The 13,509-nt window shown below is 38.3% G+C and overlaps 1 protein-coding gene across 11 annotated transcripts in view; it reads right to left on the bottom strand.

The window, feature by feature from the left end:
• Nucleotides 1–13,509, bottom strand: part of FRY (FRY microtubule binding protein) — a 232,117-nt gene that overhangs the window by 152,548 nt on the left and 66,060 nt on the right. Inside the window, exon 1 of one of the 11 annotated variants that reach the window (XM_030475569.1) lies at nt 10,016–11,162. The exons of 8 other annotated variants lie outside the window; for them this stretch is intronic. In XM_030475569.1, the coding sequence (XP_030331429.1) occupies nt 10,016–10,085 (70 nt within the window). In that variant the 5' untranslated portion in view covers nt 10,086–11,162. Of the gene's footprint in view, nt 1–10,015; nt 11,163–13,509 lie in introns of those variants that run through there. 2 more of the 11 variants (XM_030475568.1, XM_030475573.1) reach the window with 2 other exon arrangements.

The raw sequence follows: 13,509 nt of genomic DNA on the forward strand, positions 1-13,509 counted from the left end.
TAACAAACATGCTACTTTTTTCTATCTTTTTATAAAATTCCAACCTGTACATACCAACAATTTCGTTTTTAAAGTTCATTAAAATAGTAATTCCAATGATCCAGTGATTTCACTTGCCACAGAAGTCTGCAGCACCCTGTAACGTGCACTTCTACCTGTCCTGTCCCTTACTGCTTGAATACATGACAGACAAATGAGTAAAGGCAATCAAAATTTTTAATTTCACTTTCCCTTCAAAAATATTTCCATCTTCAATTTTATGACACAAATGTTACAGATTCATTATGGATAAGCTGAGACTTTGCGTAATTTACTACACTCCCCAATGACTTGTATTTCAAAAGCAATCCTGTCCAAATTTTGTTCCCAGAGAGTTACTGCTTTTGATCAAGCACTCATCCCATTAAAGAATACATACATTGCTCTACCACATTCTCCTGTCTGTGAGTAATAGAACAAAAATCAAACTAACCACCTAGCTTTGGTTTAGATGGCACACAGGTAAAGGGTGTGGTGAGGTTATTTGTTTCTAACATCTGCCTTCAAAGAAAAAGAATTATAGCTAAGTAATTTTCTCCTCATCTAAGGCATCAGTAGCAACATGGAATTTAAAATAATCCAAAAACATTTCCATTTTAAAGTTACTACTTACCACCAATTAAAAGTGCCATTATAAATAATAACTGGTTGAGTCATGATTCACAATGTATCATCTGGCTACCAAGAATGTGAAGGAAAAAAGGTTCTTCCAGTAAAGGAATAGAAGACAGGGCTTCATTTCCAGCTCTAACACAGGCTTCATGTGTAATCTTGTGTTTCTCAGTTAATTTCTGTTTCAAGTTGCCTAGTAATAACAATAAAGAAACAATACTTCCATCTTTCATATTCATGTAATAATGCTGAAAGAATTTAAGTCTGTAAACCTCCCAGATGGGAAGACCTGTATGAATATTATTATAATGGAGGCCATTGCAAGCAAGGTATTTGCAGCAGTTTTCTTGCATCTGAATGAATGAATGTCAATTTGCATCTTGTGAATGTATTTTGAAATAAGCAACTCTGTAAGTTTTAGGTGCAACCCTCTCAAAGGTGTGACTGAAGCTTGTTTCACAGCTGGGGTATTTACAAAGGCTGCCACAGCTAGAATTTCCTTAGGTCTAAGAAGGCAGGAAGCTGCCATTTTTTCAACAGATAGACAGACTTCCCTCTTCACTACCTAAGAGTGTAATTTTACAAATTCCGTAGAAACTTAGGTATCTTTAAGAATTCTGCCCTTCTCTGAATTGTTCTTAATTTGGTCAACATGTTCCAAAAAGGCATACAGACTGTATAAGCTTTGCTTCCATTGGAAAGCAAACTAAAAATAATTCCAGTTACACGGGAATTAATTGCAAAACCTGATGTCAGGTAGCTTAGACTACTTTCAACATGTGACTACTCTGTAATGCGCACAGAATAAACCTCATTCTGATAACACACAACAACATATTACCGTGAGTATATGCAGAAACCTACTCTGCACACTTTTCAAGGAAGAACTTTGGCTAGAACTCTATCCAGGTGTCCTTCTGACTAAAAAAGCCAAATTCATCCAGACATTTAAAGACATTCATAAATGACAACCAGAAATGCAGTAAAAAAGATACTTGTGTATATTCTGTTCAATGAAAGTTATTCAAGGGAATCAGTATCAAAACAAACAAATTGATAAATGGACACCCTTCGAAGCTTCATTTACTCCACATACGAGTTCAGTCTCTTCAAAGTTACACACAGAGGAGAGCTAGATAGCTAGAGACTAGGAAAAAATGTTAGTATAAAGATCACCTAATTATAGGAGAATTCCCACAAAACAATACCTTTGGCAGACTCCTGTGCTGAGACAGGTATTACTGATTACTTAAGGATTCAAAGGAATGTAAATGAGTCTTTCAAAGTCAAGCCTTTCAAAATAAAACTAAAACCATCTGCAACTTCACACTTATAACTGAAATCAAGAACTGTAACAGTCAAGATCTGTTACATTCTTTTGATCAGTCCTTTTCTAACGCCAATCCTTCTAATATCTTTACATTTTGGCCATACACAAGTCACAATTTCTGGCCCCCTCAGTGACTAGTGAAAACCACAACAGCCTCTCTACTTGTATGGATTAGTGCTTCATTTGGTGACAGTGGATTTCCGAAAGCATAGAAAGTATTCAGGATAAAGATTGTATAGCATGTCTCTCAAAGGGTCCCCTTTCTTGTGTGTGTGAAACTTCTCTAAGGCTTCAGTCACCTAATTAAGCTCTCTATCAGCCACACATTCCCTTGGAGACACGTGATACCTGTCACTACAGTGATCCCACAGTATTTACAAAACAACACTCAGACTTTTCTTCAAACCAGTGGCCTAAAAAGCTCCTCCAAATCTCCTTTCTGGGACGTGACAGAGCTGAATCTCCCTGGCAGCTCTGTAATACCAGTTGCATCAGTGACCTTGATGTTATGCACAAACATCAATATTGTTGGTCTCTTTGTACTGGTGATCCCTGTATTTCATGCAGAGGAGAAAGCAAGCAGCATTCGACAAGTCAGTGAAACCACTGCTACTTGGCTGAGAGCAAACTAGGAAGCCAGTGTTTCTCAGACGTGTTTCACTCAGACACTTGTTTTAGCAAGCTCTGCTGTCTTCTGGGAACAGAAAAACTTCACTAGCTCTCAGTTTTGAATGTGACTACAATTTGCAATATATAAAAAACCATAAATATGTATGGAATTGTCAAGCTTCTCAACAGTTACTGGAAGGAAGAGAGTCTGTGCTCCTGCACTGTGGGCTTGCACAAGTTCTACCTTACCCGTGCCATATCAAGGGGCACTCCAGCACCTGGCAGACAGGCCAGAGGTACCTTGCTGGTGAAGACCGAGGCAAAGGCGGCACTCAGTACCTCAGGCCACCACTAAATCCCCTGCCCCATTCAGCAATGGATCCATACTGACCTCGTTCAGCCCTTTATCATTAATGAAACAAAAGAAACTCTTCTTTCGGGAGTTTAGAAGGAGATTATGATCTAACTGCACCATGGGTCATAATCTCCCTCCACTGTCATTCCTCGTTTCGAGCTCTCAGCAGGTTGATGAGCCGGTTGGCCGATGTCTTGCCCTGCTTTGTCATACCATTGAACAGCTTTCCATTTACATTCTTAAAAAATATAAACAGTACAAGAACTTATAATATCTGCCTGGAAGAGCTGCTATGAATTTAGTGTTCCTTTTAGCTGATGCAGTAGACAAAGGATATTACAGGAGAAGGGATTTTCTTTCTATGGACAATTGATTCACCTCTAGTTTAGGTAACTCCAGTGAATAAAAAATTACCAAGCCACAAACAATTCAGCTACCTACCTCTGTGAAATTATTCTGCGGTCTGAATTTACCATGGAAACAACAATAGCAACAACTTGAGGGGTGCAAAAGCTAGATTGGCCTGGAGAAGGAACTAGCTCTGATATTTAGCAGCAGGCACAGATACAGGAGTCACTATTAAGGAAGTAAATATGACTTACTATACAGTTCCACCAGTCTAATAGCAGGAATCAGCTTCCCTCTCCTAATTGTGTGATCTTGACCCCTTCCTTATGCTGACACCAGCGCCTACACCATTTTAGAAAGTTTAACAGGATAGTAACTCTGTAAGTAATTAGGATGGGAGAGAAGGGACAGGAGCATGGGCACTGTCCCTCCCAGGCACAGCTACTGCAATGCCACATGTGCCCATCCTGGGCTGAACACCCACAGGAATTCAGTCTCCAGGGCTACCAACTCATAGCAAGTGTTGGAGCACTTACATTGGTAAGTGCTCAGAAACTCAGGAATGAATACAGAAAATAAAGCTGGTTAAGCACATGCAATCATAATTCTGGAGGTGTGAAGCCTGCTTCCTACCATCCACAAGTCCATATAGAGAAGAGGGTTTAAACTATTAATGAAAGGAGTCCATCAAAAATGAATAAAATACAAAAGGAATGTTAAGTAGCAATTTTGCTTATATCCTCTATTACTAAGCTTTGAATATTTTTGTATATTTTATACACCTAAGGTAACTTGTATATTATCACTTCCTTTATACTTACATATATTCCCTTTTATATATTTACAGTTTATATATATACATATATAAAAATAAGATACTACAGCTTATTCAACAGTATATCATATGCATAGAGGAAATGACAAGAAGTGTTAATTCCTTCCCTGATCATTTTGAACAGTAGCTAGCTATATTAGAAAAAAAACAAACTGCTGGTAATTTGATAAAATCAAGGACCTCACAAATTAATCACTCAGAGCGGATACTAATAGTATAACAGAAGAGTTTTGGTTTTACCATGTGTAAAATTATTGGAACCTTTATGGAATATCTACCAGTGATTATCTATGTCTAGTTTATGCCCAATTTACAGACTATCTTATGTTTTGAGATTAGGACAAAAATTTATGTACTAAGATTGCATTCAAGCTATTTGTAGACTTCTACTACTATAATTCAAAAGTTGTAATGACAAGCAAACTCATTCTGTAAATAAACTGAATTTTGCAATAGAGCATTTCTGATTCTCTCATCCTTTTTTCCTCCTAATATGGTAGAAACAATTCTGGAACGTCCTGAACAGAGTAGCAAACATAAAAATAAATAAAAATTCTCTTTTAAGAGATCTTAGGTCATAAAACTTCGACTTCCCCTCACTTCTACAAGGAACCATGTCAAAATGCAAGTTCTAAAATGGGTACCACCAGAACACAAGCAGTCCAAACACTGCTCTGTATTTCCTACACAGCTCTGTGGAGAAGAGGATCATATCTGCAGACAAATATAAAGAAAACTGTCCTAGAAGATAACAATCACCACTATCAAGCAAGTCACTTTTCTGCTGACAATCACAGACTACTTAGAGCTGAAGATACACTAAGCACCCTAATTTCAGGCTCAATGGATAGAGCAATCAATTCCCTTCATGTAGCAAGACAGCTTGAATCAACAGCATCCAAGGCAGATGGATACGCCAAAGCCTAAGCAGATGCTAACCTCTGTCCAAGGGCTCCCCAAAGGCTGAGGCTGTGGAATTGTCTGGCTTTCCGCAAGTGTGTTAGGGTGAGCCCTCAGCAGCAGGCAAGAGGAGCAGGTCCAAGCATAGCCCCAGCGCAGGCTGCAGTTTCTCTGTCAGTACCAGTCTGCTCGCGCGCTTACCACAGACATATGCCCTGTCCCTTCCCCAGCTGCAGGCCACCCACTTGCTTCAGGAAAGAACTGATCCCTTCCCTGCAGGGTGAGTTTGCAGCACATCCACCTCTTGAATCAGCTCACTTTGGGCCTGCAAGAGTAGGAATGCCAGAGCAAGAGAGATGGCAGGGAAGGAGGGAAGGGCAAGTTCTTCTTGTTCAGGGAATGTGTTAAATGTTTAAGTGGGCACTGAGAAACACAAAGGAGCCTCTTTCCTTCATTGCTATCTTGCTACAATCACTAAGTCTGATAGCATGGTGTGCTTAGCATGTCCAGCTTTAAACAGGTCTATACTTGCCTGCAGATAAGTGACCCCCTGCAAAACAGCTGTTATCATCTTCCTGCACAAAAAAATCTTACTAGAGTATCAAACAAGTGCTCCACAGAACTTGGACATAATGCAGACTTTTACCTAAGAGATTGCCCAAGGCCTTCCCTTTGTCTTGCTCATGGACACAGGACTTCATGAATATTCTCTGTAAAAAGGCTGAATTTTATTGCTAAATATATTACATTCATTAAATGAAAGATTAAATGTCCTTCGCTTATTTCTGCACGTGACAGTAGAAACATGTCTTCAAGAGCAGAACAGAATATGGCTGACCACTTGGCAGCCAGCAACCCCTCAGGCTTCACATGGGCCACTGAGAAGTTTCTCTGATTCCTGATGATGCTCTTCTGACAACACAACTTGTTTTGATGCTAGCACTGTGTTCAGCTCTGTACGTGATCAGCAAGCCCCAGAGGAACCAGAGGTCCTCCAGGGACCATTGTGGGATGCTGCTGTGTTGGAGCAACATCAGCAATAGCTGATGTGGGTGCCTGTGTACCCGCAGGATTAAGCTGTCTCTGATGTTACCACCACTAGTAAACACCAGCCACTGCTACAGGGACTGGGCGTGCAGGAGCACAGAAAAGAGGCCAGTGTGTAGTAGGAGGATTGAGCAATGGGCTTTGTACAGCACAAAGGTGAAGAAGAGGATGATATGAGGATTTTGATGTGGAAGGTGGCTACTGTGGAAGAAGACAGGGAAGTATGGGTGATGCAAAAGAGTTCTAAAGTCCTAATACCAAAAAAACCTTATTCCAAGTCTGAATTAAATACAAGGCCATAGAAAAAACCCCCACAACTTGCCATTCAAAAGTAGATAAACAAGTGTTGTAATCCTTAAGATAAGGCCCTGAAGATAAGTCCATTATATGAGAACTGGCAAATTAAGTAAAATGTTCACTATCTAAAATGTGCTCTCTCAATTACACAAAAAGACACCTTAAAAATCTATCTCTAGTAACTGGAGACGACGAAATGCACTTTCTACCAGCCCTTGTAAGAGCTGACTTGTGAGAGCACAAGTGAGCCATCTACCTGTGCCTCCTGGATTCTTCCACAGAATCCTTTCCTCCAACAAACTTAATTGCTGATCTGATCTAGAAACCGCAAAAAAAAGGAATTTATTATAGAATTCCCTGCAGTTTATACTGATGGTACTCCAGCTTCTTGTAGCTTGGTTTTTAACCTTCTATACAGATTGGTTTTTAAACTGTGAATTTAAAAATGCATTAAAAAAATCAGAATAAATCTAAATATCTGATTCATTCAAAAAGTAAAAATAGTGAAGGGAAAGAGCAGATTAAAATTCTTAACATTTGTATTAATACATTATTCTTCAAATGAATTACAAATATTTATTTACAAAAAGTATTTTGCAGTATTTCCATAACAAATCTGAAGAAAAGACTCTTATTTGTCCTACTTTTGCTGAGCTCTATTTTATTCTCATAATCTAACTGACCTTAGTGGGCCAGATGAGCACTACTCACCATGACCACTTTAGCAGTAATTTTAAAAAGAAATAATGCAAATGATTAATACAGTTCTTGACTAATGCACAATTTGCAGTTGTTCACTAATGCAGCATTGATCAAAAATACTAGAGAATCCCAATTCTGATCCCATCTCTAACACATTACGGGAATATTTTCCAGAACTGCATGACTTGCACAGTATCTTATAGACATGTGCAGAGCAAAAGTCTGTTTTGGGAGCTGCACAAAGGAGTATTTTGAGGTCTCTCAGTTTAGAGAGATGATTCAAAGGCCAGACTGTGACTTGGCTTTTTTGTCCCCTAGGAATAAGGGTGCATGCTCACTGAGAACACTCCACTGACTGCATCATCCTGACTACAATACTTAACAGGTACTTAAAATGAACTGACTCCAGCGCCTATAAATTGCCTGCCTCCTTAGCTGGTTGTCTACCTTAAAAATCTAAGCAACATGCTAGGCCAACACCTCTGCAAGTGCTCTGTGACAGCATGTCAAGAATGCCAATTTATTAAACACCTTAGATGATAGTAAAATCAGAGAAAATTGTCATCCCAAGTAGAGTAACTGGGTATATTTCCTGGTATGATATAGACAATGGGTGCCGTTGGCAATCTATTAATAAAGGATGATGCCCTGTGTAAGCCAAAACACAGATCAATAGAAAGGCCTGGGTTTGGTGGGACTGTAAAGGCCAGGAAGGATAAATCCTATTTACAGCTACCGTTTTAAAGAGACAATTTACAGAAACATACAAGGACAGCACCTCTACACTACTACTATTTAAACAAAACATATACTGTGGGACTCAATGTTATTTTTCTTTTAAAACAGTATGTTAGACCTCTTTCTACAAGGTAAATGCCCCGGCATAATTTATAGCTTACTCCTGCTTTTGGGTATGCAGACACAGCACCTATTTTCTGAAAAACATGTTCCTATGCATGCATGTGCAAGCTTCCCAGCAGTTTCTCAAGCAAGGGAACTGTTTACCTCTGCTCCACCCATCACATAGCAGAGCTGAAGAAAGCCCTAGGTCTTTTGAACTCCCTACTGTCTTCTTATCAAACTGGGTTTTTTTCAGCTAGAAAGGGTATGTACAGATTTATGAACACAGCCTTCTAGACTGGAAATAAAAAATAAAATTATTGGCAACAAGTCCAAGTCAACCTGGATCAATTTATTTTATTTCCTCTTAATGTTTTTTCAAATACAGTAGAAAGCCTGCTTATCAGCTAAAATAATGTCAGAAATAGCAATTATAGCATACTATTTCCATTTCTCTAAAACCGAGTTTCACTTAAGGACTTCTGATTTCAGATTAGAAACATCTTAGCTGTTTTGAAGTACTTTCAATATACTTCAATGTAGACGAAAAAGAAAAGATTAGAATGTTATATTTAATTCCATAATTAATGTAGTAGTCAGGTTTAGTGCTAGTTTTACTTAGTCTTAAAGTTACAGTAGTCTATCACAAAAATCATGCCAGAACTGATTTGATTTCTGCACCATGAAGTGACTTGTTTTTCTTCTGACATGAACTGTGACTAGGTTGTAATAAACATGTGTTGTCACAATCCACACTTCTCAGTATTTGATTAACATTAGTCCAAAAAGGTAACTGAACTATGAAATTCTCCTCCAGTTCTTTTGGGGTCACTGATTTGAATAAATATGCACTAAATATTTTGGAAGGAGGGCAGGTAAGCAATACTGTTTAGGTAATAGTATTATTCCCTGGTGGCTTCACACTTTTGGTAGAAAAACAGATTCAACCAAGCACTACAGTGTTACTGAGGTTACAAATGACCTGGAAAAATACAGTTTCTATGGAAATCATTTAACAACGATGTCTTGTGTGTCACACATCTAATATAGTGTTATTTTAATTTCTTCCCAGGTATTCAAATACATGCTTTGTATTAAGCAGATTTTGCAATTTTACATACCATGTAATTTTAAAAAACTAGTCTGTTACGCAGAAGTTACTAAATTATAGATAGTAGGATGATCAGAACCTTACTGCATACATAGCCAAGTTGGATTTTTCCAGAGACATTGTGTTCTATCTTTTAAAAACAGTTAATTATAGAGATTGAGCACTCTTCATACAAGCTTCTATAGGAAAGGAATATACTGGTCATGTATTTTAAATCAAAAAGCAAATTTCTGCCAGAGTCAACCCATTGCCTTACCTAATCTGAATATATTTGCAAGCACTAATTTTATTCAGAAATTTTCGTTACATAATATTGCTAAAAATCTGAAGAGTGACTGATTTAAACAGCAATGGAAACCAGGAACAGCAATTCCAAAAAGTCCAAGGAAGACTAAAATGCTATTTGTTTACATTCTGCAAAACCCAGCCTGGATTAGATAAACAGATGGATTCTTACTGGATGGAAATATTGCATAAGCATATAAGCATAGGGTGGGAAGTGCAGCTATAAGTAACTGATGTTTTGCTTTTCATCACATTAAAATAACAACTTTCAGACCCAGAGTATGCTCATTATATTTCTGTCCTCGGTGAACAATTAATAAAAAAATCAACTTTTGAGCAATGCCACACCCTGGTGATTAAATAGCATTTTTAAAAATATTTAGATAGAGCCTGAACAAATCAAATAAACATGTAGGCAGGAAACGCTGTTTGGAATGCACTCCCTGCAATGTACTATTAGAGAGAGCCAGAAAACAGCCTAACTTCAGGATTCAATCAAGCAAAATCTAGTATAATCTCATTACAGCCTTTGCAGTTAATGAAACCTATTTAAATCTCTGACATTCTGATTTTTAGAGCTGACAAAAGCAAAAAACTATTTGGTTTATATAACACAAACACACAGAAATATAAGATTTTATCCTTTAGGTTATCCTAGCTATTTACCAAGCAATGCGTAATATGAAAAGATCTTCTGCTACTCACTATTGCTCCAGGATTTCAGTAAATATTTGATACTGATTTCAAAGAAGCCTGAATCCTGCTGGCTAGCCATGTCTGCTGCATACAAAGAGGCTTCTATAATTCTGAGCAGCTGAAGTAGCAGGTACTATGTATGTAGATGTGACTGTCACCAGTTAGTGATGTAAACGAGGGGTCAGAGGAGGAAATGAAGTCTCCGCAGAGCCACTTCTTCCGTTAATGGTAGGTAAGCTCATGGAAAAAAAGGCAGCTCAACAACAACAAAAACACACCATGAGACTTTTGTCCTTTGCTCTTCCTCCGGGGCTTGTACTTAATTCTATCTGCAGAGTATTTTATTCCCTTGCCCTCTCAGTAGGTATTTTCATTTATTCCATTCCACAAGCGGCAAATTTCTTCTGGTTGGTTAAGGCATATGCAGCACCACAGCACTTGTTCCATAAAGCACAGTTAGAGGATCTTCCCAAAGGGTGTCTGAGCTGTGCTTTTAATAACATGCAGTCCGCCTGTCTGAAGCTTTCTTTCCACCAGAAGCTGACAGCCGGAGCTTATGCACCGCCTCTCACGAACCAACTATCAACTTGAAGCCCCACTGAAACCGTTTCTTCTGCAGCTGGAGGAATTTCACACGTACTGTTTAGCTTTAGGAAAAAAACACCCTCTAACGAACATCCTCTGCATACTCTGGTCAGCTGCTCTCCTTCCGCCTGTTTCCAAGAGGAGCACGCTGAACTGTAGACAACTGCATCATGCTGCGGTAAAGCAGAGCTGCACCCATAGATCTGATTGCAGTGACGCTGGGAAGAAAAAAAGTCTCTCCCTCAGCCCAGTTGCACAAGAGAAGCGCTTCCAGAGCACTGAAAACACAGGCATCAGCCTGGCTGCTTCTGCTTTTCTTTCACTGCTACTGAAAAATGTGTTGTCATTTTTTCTCTTGACTTTTTTTTCCCTCCTTAACAAAGATGAGAGACAGCAAGCTGAATTCATAATGGCAAATAAACCAGAGAGCTCACTGCCTGGTATTCACCTCTGAAGGAGTCACAGAAAATTCTCAGTGTGATGTTGTTTTTATCTTGAATAATGTTTTTTTAACAAGGAACTGAATTCACGTAAGGAATTCACATACAAAAATCAGACAGAAGCAACTCACTGCTTGTAATCTCTGTATTTTCTATAAAATACTTAATTAATAGCTTCAATTTCCATATTCCTAAGGTTTTATTTCATATCACAGTACATCACTATGCATATTTATGGTAATGAAGAAAAATAAGATGAATCAGTTTCCCAAATATTTTATGTTTCATACATTCTTGGCATCATCCTTCCAGACACTATTGCCTGGGAATAACAGTACTTCTTTTCTCACTTAGTGGAATAAATTTCATGCAGAATATCATAATTACAGTATCTAAGCCAAAACAGAGCTTGTCTGCTGCTGATTCTTCTAAAGACTTTGTCAGCAATTATATTTGCACATTATTTTTAGTTTCAGTATGCAGAGTATTTGATGTTTGTATTGGAAACTGAGGAATACAAGGGTCATTGAGACCAAACTCCTGTGGTTCTCACTGAAAATATGCTAAATGTCTTCTGTAAACATACCTCATCTAGAGATAAGGTTTTGTGTCCTCACTAATGGAAGGCTGTTGTAGAAACTCACTTTATAAACCTTCTTTCAATTCTTAAAAGTTGACTCAAAACCAGTTTACACCCTTTCATGCACATGGGCTGCCAGAAATGTTCAGAGTATCTGAGGTTTGATCTCACAGGCTATCAAAGAAGTCTGATCAGATCTTCCTCCCTACACTGTTAAATATCATCCCATCGCTGTCACTCTGGGCCCCCAATTTCTTTTCTGAGACCCCCCCAATCCTTGCCTCCCCCACCCGCCAATGCCTTCTCATTGTACCATCCTATTTTAACCAGCACACTCCAACTTTTTATAATGAAAGATAAATTTAATACAAAATTTGGCAAGCCCCAAGACTGATGACTTCCTACCATCCCACTAATTGATTTTTTGGCAGAGACAATGCCAGGTAGGTTTGGAAGTCCTTATTCATCCTCACAGAGGCTGCATTAACTCCTATGTTCAAGGATTTAAGCAATAAATTTCCCTGTGGTGCTACATCAGATGCTTTTCTGAAGATGATTGATGTATCAATTTTATCACAATTCTCTTGTTAAAAATATAAGATTAATTTGCAAATAGTTGTCTTTCCTAAATATGTATTGGATTTTATCCAATTTCCAATTAAATCCACACCCTTAAATATAATCTCCCACTGAATTTTGTTTCAAAGCCTTGAGTATGGCTGAGGTCAACAAGCCTCTCTGTTGACATAGATTATTTTTCCCCCATAAATTCTCTGGTTTATATTTACAAGGCCAAATGTCTCTTTTGATATATTTAACAGGAATTTTATTACCCAAGCAACTTCATATGCCCACTCTTCCATTATAATAAATGGTAAGTTATCTGGTTTTTGAAGATCTTTGAGGGTTTTTTTCACCTCACAATTGATCTTTGTTTCATTTGCATTATTCATCCTACCTCTGTTCCAGCGAGCAGCTGCGTGGTTCTGAGTCATCAGCTGGGCTTAAACCACGACACCAAATCACTTCGTACAAAGATGATCCAGTAATGTTCCTGTCACTGGTCCTTCTTGGTCTTTACCAGTTATTGAGTCTAACCAGCACAATCTCTTCTTGGCTTTGTGATCATTTGGTGAAGAAATACATGGGCTATCACATCCAAGGACATCTGGATTTGACTACTGTAAGTAGAGTTTATGTCTGGGATGTTAAAGTATCACCCAATGCCTATTTGCACTTCCTGTGGCCTAACATTAAGGCAGCTATAGCTACATTCAGCCTTCTTTCTAGGAGTGGCAGATCCCCTAGCACCATTTAAATGACTTTCTCCGAAGGGATTTGGCACAAAAATAATTCCATTTCATGTAGAGTAGTCTTTTTTTAACATTGCATCACAACATTAATTTATGATGCACAATCTCACTGCTTTCACTTTTTAGCATTCTTTCTGAAGATCACTTTTTACCTATTGTGCACTTCCACTGGCTGTTGTACTAAAATATTGAATAACTTAACGGATGTCTTAAGACAAAGCATACTAAAGAAAAATGCTACCACTCATAGTTTGCATATTTTTGTCATCATTTGAAAGACTTCATACAGAATACAACTTTGATATTATGCTTACTGATGTCACAATTGTACTAAGGAGAGGTACACAGTAAGGAACTGCTTTCAGTCCACAGAGCAGTCTCTTAAGCTACAAGAGGAAAAACTGCCCCACTACTTAAACACCGGTGTTCACAACACAGTATTCAATTCCATCAATAAAATTTACCTCAGTGCTGATAGTCCTCCATTATCAGTTCTGCTTTACAAAGTACCACCCAGAACATACATGCCTCTGAATTTAACTTTTGCTCTAACAGCTTCTTCAAAATTAAAAGCATTACCACTTA

This window comes from Strigops habroptila, chromosome 2 (assembly GCF_004027225.2).
Source record: "Strigops habroptila isolate Jane chromosome 2, bStrHab1.2.pri, whole genome shotgun sequence".
NCBI classification, from domain to species: Eukaryota; Metazoa; Chordata; class Aves; order Psittaciformes; family Psittacidae; genus Strigops; species Strigops habroptila.